The sequence below is a fragment of the Monoraphidium neglectum genome (assembly GCF_000611645.1).
Source record: "Monoraphidium neglectum strain SAG 48.87 unplaced genomic scaffold scaffold03500, whole genome shotgun sequence".
Taxonomy (NCBI): Eukaryota; Viridiplantae; Chlorophyta; class Chlorophyceae; order Sphaeropleales; family Selenastraceae; genus Monoraphidium; species Monoraphidium neglectum.
The window spans coordinates 1-6,257 of NW_014010129.1; the positions used below are offsets into that span (position 1 = coordinate 1).

The 6,257-nt window shown below is 65.0% G+C and overlaps 2 protein-coding genes across 2 annotated transcripts; one reads left to right on the top strand and one right to left on the bottom strand.

Annotated features, from left to right (window-relative positions):
* Positions 1 to 493: 493 nt before the first annotated feature.
* Positions 494 to 2,387, top strand: MNEG_12894 (hypothetical protein; the record flags this gene model as incomplete). Its single annotated transcript, XM_014038633.1, has 4 exons — positions 494 to 847; positions 1,142 to 1,332; positions 1,555 to 1,744; positions 2,193 to 2,387. 4 exons carry the CDS (start codon positions 494 to 496, stop codon positions 2,385 to 2,387), a joined length of 930 nt encoding a protein of 309 aa, XP_013894087.1.
* A 455-nt stretch (positions 2,388 to 2,842) lies between these two features.
* On the bottom strand, positions 2,843 to 4,058 carry MNEG_12895 (hypothetical protein; the record flags this gene model as incomplete). Its single annotated transcript, XM_014038634.1, has 3 exons — positions 2,843 to 2,968; positions 3,395 to 3,475; positions 3,801 to 4,058. The coding sequence occupies 3 exons, from the start codon at positions 4,056 to 4,058 to the stop codon at positions 2,843 to 2,845; spliced, it is 465 nt and encodes a 154-aa protein (XP_013894088.1).
* Between the last annotated feature and the right edge of the window lie 2,199 nt (positions 4,059 to 6,257).

Here is a 6,257-nt window from a genome sequence, read left to right on the forward strand (position 1 = left end):
GCCGCGGCGCGCGTGCGTGGTGCCGGCGCCGCCGGCGGGGACGGAGCAGGTTGAGCTGGATATCGAGCTGCTGCAGCTGGTGCAGGTGCGCGGTCGCTGACTTTGTTGATGTGTGCGTGCACATGTGCTTGCACGTCTTTTTGGGCGAGAGTCCGTGTCACAGGAGCGTCGTGTCACGTCCCTGTTTGAAAGCATGCAAGCTGCTGCTGCTACCGCTTCCGCTGCCGCTGCCGCTGCTGCTGCTGCTGCCGCTGCTGCTGCTGCTGCCGCTGCTGCTGCTGCTGCTGCTGCTGCTGCTGCTGCTGCTGCTGCTGGAAATGGGCCGCTGTTGGGTGTGGATTAAACAGCCCACCCGCACGCTTATCCCCACGAAACCACAGCGCGCGCCGGTGGCCGTCCCGACGCCAACAAACGGATTGCCTTCCTCCCGCTCACTCTCAAGCCGTAGCCCACAATCCGCCCACCCCACTGATGCGCCGATTAGGTCCGAGACATGGCCGGCGACGGCGGCGTGCTCAAGCGGCGCATCCGCGCCGGCCGCGGCGAGTTCCCAATCGACTGCCCCCTCAACGACACCACAGTCAAGCTCCACTACCGCGCACGCCCGCACCGCCCCGGGGCCACGGAGCTGGAGGGCGGCGGCGGCGGCGGCGGCGGCGGCGGCGGTTGGGCGTACGACAGCGCAGCGGCGGCGGGGGAGGCGACAGCGGCGGGGGCGGGGGCAGGGGCGCCCCTGGAGGTTGACACCGGGTGTGGGGAGCTGCCGGAAGCTGTGGAGCTGTGCGCGCGGCTGATGGTGCCCGGGGAGCTGGCGCGCGCGGTGGCGCAGCCGCGGTACGCGTATCAGGTGCGGGGGTGGTGTTGTGGGTTGTGGTGGGTTATCAGGGGGTTGACGGGCCCAGTGCTGGGATTTCCCTTCAAATGCTGGAGCCGGCGTGGCAGTGCAGTTCCAGGTGGTGTGGGTCCTGCTGCGCAGCACGCCTGTCGTGACCCCCGGCACGGCGGCACCCGGCGCTTCTTTGCCACGGCCAGGCGGCCCGCGTTGCAGTTATGGTGGGTGTATTCATCTTCTAATCAGCGCCACAACCAAGGCCCCCCTTAAAACCCTATCGTAACCGTGCGGTCCTCAACATCCCCCCAGGGGCGCGACGACGCGCCGGCGGGCGTGAGTCAGGATGACGTCGTCGAGTTTGAGATCGAGCTGCTGGACTTCCACAAGGAGGGACACTGGCAGAACCTCGAGTGGGCGGAGCGCTGGGCGATACTGGAGCGCCTCAAGGCGCGGGGCAACGCGCTCTACAAGGCCGGAAAATGGAAGTACGCGGCTAACAGGTGGGCGGGGAGTGGGAGGGGCTGGGTCTGGGGGGTGCGGCGCAACGGCCCGCTCTTGCGCTTGCGCTTGTCTGGGACCAGGGTGTGCTCGTGCGCAGCTTGCGCGGCTGTCAATGTTGTACTGCGACACCGCGCCGCGGCCGCCGCCCGCAGCCGGCCGGCCTCATCCCCCCTCCCCCGCCGCTGGCCGTGGACGGCTGCGGCGAAACCGCCGCCCGGCAGGTACCAGCGGGTGCTGCAGCTGGTGGACTCGACGCGCGATTTTGAGGACGAGGCGACGGTGGACAGGGCCGACGCCTTCAAGCTGGCGGCGCTGGGGAACCTGGCCCTGGCGGAGCTGGGGGCGGGGGAGGCGGCGCGCGCGGTGGAGTGGTGCGACAAGGCGCTAAAGCTCGAGCCTGGGAGCGGCAAGGTGGGGCGCTTTGTGTGTGTGTGTGTGTGTGTGTGTGTGTGTGTGTGTTTGTGTGTGGTGCGCGAGCTCTTTGGAGTTTGTGCGTTTAAGGGCGGGGAACACTGAATTGTACGGCGTCCTGCTGGCTGCAGCAGCGTGCAGTGTACGGGAGGAGGGTCCGCACGGTGACCGCAACGTGTTACCCGCCGCTGAGGACGGATGCAGGGGGGGGCCTGTTGCCGCTGCCGCAGTGGCTACTGCGTTTGCCGTGGCGGCTGCCTGCGCGCACTGAAGACGGCTGTTCGACCCTGCATCGTTTCCTGCCAGCCCTACCGGCCTTGCTTGTGGTTTAACTTGGGCTCACCGGGTTCTGCCCCCTCACCTCTCCACACTTTGTCTGACGCCTGCTCCCCCTCCCCCGCAATGGCACGCCAAACCACCCAACTCATTCCTGCTCCCCCCCCCCAAGATCATGCTGCGCAAGGCCAAGGCGCTCTCCCTCAAGGGGGACTTTGAGGAGGCAGAGGAGCTGCTGGCGGCGGCCGAGGGCGCGGACGCGGCGCTGAGGGCGGACGTGGAGCGAGAGCGGGCAGTCAACAAGCAGCGGCTCAAAGCAGCGGAGGAGAAGCAGCGGAAGGGGTTTGGGGGTTTCTTCAAGAAGTGATGTCGCCGCGTAATTCGTTGCGTCGGCTGGCCTCAATGAGGCAGAATGTGCAGTTTTCGTTGTTTGACGTTGATGCCAGCTCGTCGCAATCAGTTACTGTGTTTCGTCTCTCATCAACGATCGCAAAAACCAGCAGTGGGCACACGCGCGAAGCGCGCACCTGCCACCTCGGCGCGCCTGACAGCCGAGGGCGCACCAGGCCCCGGCCGCGCCGGCTTGGCTAGCCCTGCCAACAAAACAGGGTAACAACTCAACACAACACGCTCTTCTCGGGTTTCTTGCCTGCACTATGAAACTCAAACACTCTTCCTGCAGCTCCAGCCAGCCACCAATCCAACTCCCAAGGCCCAGCTGCACCAAACCGGGGGCGCAGATCCCCTCAGCGCCTCTGGCCTGCTCGTGTGACTGTCGGGAGGGCCCAGCTGTCGCAACCTGCCATCCGGGCCGCTGGTGGCCTACGCAGACTTCACATCGGCAGCGCCGCCGCCGGCGTCGCCGCGGGCGTCGGCGCCGATGGGGGCCGACTCGTCGTCCGGCAGCGCCGCCGGGTCGTCTTGGAAGTCAAACGGCAGGCCGGAGCCCTGCAGATGACAAAGGCGGGGTTGTGGGAGGGGAATTGGGAGGGCGGGGTGGACTCAGAGGATGCTGCAGCTTGCTGGGAGGGCGCGTGGTTGCGTGGGCGGGGGTGAGCCCGGCCAGCGGCAGACGTGATGCGCGGGGGCCGGCACGCGGCGCGGGGATGTGCATATGCGGGCGACGGCACCGTGGGCTAGAGGCGAAGACCCTGAAGCCGGCGTTGGGGTGTTGGCGTTGGCCGCTGACACCATGCTTTGGCAATGATGTGGGCGTTTGGTGTTTGTGTTTTGGGGGGGTGCCCCGCTCCCATTATTGACACAATTACCATCTATCCGCATTCGCGTCGACTTTCCAATGTGCCTGTTTTTGCCTCAATCGCCCCTAAAAACCCCTAAACCCCACAAAAAGGCATCACTCCTGCTCCTGATCACCTGCTTCTTGTACTCCTCGAGATCAGACTCACTCAGCTGCTTGGCAAAGCCCTCCATGCACAGGCTCTCGGCGGAAGAGTGCTACGGGGGGGTGCAGACGGGCGAGACGGCGGGCGAGCGAGCGAGCGCGGCCGCGGGCGTCCGCGTCGTGCACCTAGCAAAGGCCCGGATTCGCCTCACATAGTGTTAACGACACTGCAGCACGGCTTCACTGCAGCACGCCTTCAGTGAGACCAAGTGATACCGCCACCAGCGCGCACACGGCACAGCCGCCGGTGCAGGCCGCACGGCGCGCGGAATCGGCAGCTGCGAGCGCCGCCGCGTCCGTGCCCGGGCGCTCCACGGCGCGGCTCCGCGCAATCAGATGCATGCGAGCAAGCCAGGTTAGTAGCAGGTGCGCGCCCACCTGTTCCCCGCCGGCGGTTTCGGCCACGGCTGCCTTCAGGTCATTGGGCAGTGCCTCAAAGCTCTCTGCCCTCAAGACCTCGTGGGCCAGCCGCTCGCGGTCGTCCTCGCCGCCGCCGGCCGCGCCCCCGGTGACGTCACCGGCAGCGCGCACGGCGGCGAGCGGGCGGCGGGGGCGCAGCGCGGGGCGCGCGGGGGCGGGGCGGGCCTTGGAGGGCGCGGCGGCCGCGCGGCGTGCGGCGGAGTGGGACAGCATCATGGTTGCCGTTTGATGCGCGGCGAAACAACCAAACGAGGGAAACACTAAGGATCTGGTGGGCTCAGATGTGTTCTGCAGCAATGTGATGATCAGAGCAAGTGTGCAAGCCTAATCTTGTGCTTCTGGCAAAAAAGCATCATCTTTAATTGTTGCGCTGCGCGCTGTCAAGCTGATGGCTCCAGATTCCGTCAATGCTGTCATCAGGCACGCATGAGTCATCGCCCGAGGCTTGGTCACACTACACCTCGCCACATCGGCGCCGCGGCGCACCACCATATCGCAAGCAGGTGGTGACCAAAATCTTTGCTACGTGCGAGGCCACTCAGGCGCCAAAGCACGCACACCTGTCGCAGTGTTCGCCTCGCCGGACTGCTGTGCCCGGCAGGCGCCGCGGCCGCCAGCGGGTGAGTGCGCCTGCAGACCGTCCGCGCGGCCGCTGCTCTCCTCTTGGGCGTGGCACACACACACGCGTACCAAGCAATTGTAGCTCAACCTGATCATGTGACCCGACCGAGGCGTCATCCTCACAGCTATGCATTCGAAGCGATGCGAAACAGGGCGGATGGCAGTGCCGGGCAGTACCGGCCGCAGCGCGGAATCTACGACGTAGCAGTGCTGCAGGACCCCACATCACTGATATAATCATAATAAGCGCGTAATATCCATAGCGACTCCGTTTATGCAGATACCAGCGATTTCACGACAGCCCGGCTGCCGCAACGGGATCGGGATAGCGTACAAGTATCTGGTGTACCGCAGCTTTACGCGTGAGGCTTAATTTATGTGTCCTTGAGGGTCGGCTCAGGGGATCAACCACACCCGTCCTTGAAGGTCAGCTCAGGGGGCGCACACACCCGTTTCAGCCTGCGGCGATTACTCAACCCTCAGGTTGATGGACACTTGCTGGTCGGCGGTGGCGATGAGTTGCAGTCATATCAGGCATGGGAGCTGGGGAACGGCCCAAACGGCGCAGGCATTCTCTATGACGATCTTCACCGTTCCGAGCAGCTGCTGAGGGAGCGCAGCGGATACGCCGCGGACGGCAACACAGGCTGGCTCGCCGCATCTTGAGGGCTCGCCGCACCTCAAACAGGGCGCTCACTTAGGTCTGAATTGGCTGTGCCACACCTCATTTGGCGTGCCTGCGTGTTGGTTGCGGGCGGGTCCGCCCATCACGCAACTTGCCTTCCCCCGCTACGCACCGCCAGCTGCGGCTGCTCTGACGCGGCCTGCTGTGCCAGTGAGTCTGTGTGAACTGCTAGTTGCTGGTGTGTGCTCCTGCAGCCATCCAGCCTATGGTTACAGTGCCCTCTTGACCCAACTCGCTTCATGCAAGCTCCCCGGGACACTCCACAACACGTGGCGGCGACCGCTGCCACGTGGCGGCGACCACTGTGGTGCCCGCCGGGATACGCAGTGCCGCCGGCAGACGGTGGATGAAGCGCCCCTTTCGCTCCCCTGGTGCACCTCTTGACAGCAAGCGCAGGACAACAAGCACGGCCAAAAGAAAGGCTCTGACTGCCATGCATACCCACCCCTCAACTGTGTGAACAGGACTCACTGTGCAGGTGGTTATTGAGTTCAACTTGGCCATCATCGTCCCATCCAACTGACTTCGACTCAATGTATCAGAGGTGTACTTTTGTTCGACGCACAAAATGAATGCACTGGAACTCAACATTGCAACTCTGCCCGCAACTCGCAGCTCGCCCGCCACGGTCAAACACACACCCAGCCCTTGCCGCAACGCGTCACGCCGGCGCCGGCGCCGCCGCGGCCGCCGACCCTTGCTGCTCCCGCAGCAGCTTGCACTCCAGCTTGTGCACCAGCTTCCAGTGATCGGTCTGAAGGCGCAATGCGGGAGGGGCAGGGGTACACAATTCATATCAAAACGGGAAGGCACCATTAATCTACAGAGACACACCAAAACGCGATACATGAATGCTTGAGGCATGGCATGCGTGACACATGCCTTGAAAGCACCAGCCCCACCCCGCCCGCCGAGAACACCTGTGCCCACCTGGCACTCCTTGCTGCAGTAATGCACAGTGTGGCAGGCTGAGCAGGACGACAGCTTGGCAAACAGCCCGCCGCAATTCGAGCACCTCTTCGGCAAACGCGCCGCCCCCTGCGCCCCAGTGCCCGTGCTCGGCCCCGCCGCCGCCGCCGTCCCCGCCCCCGCCGCGCGGGCGTGAACGC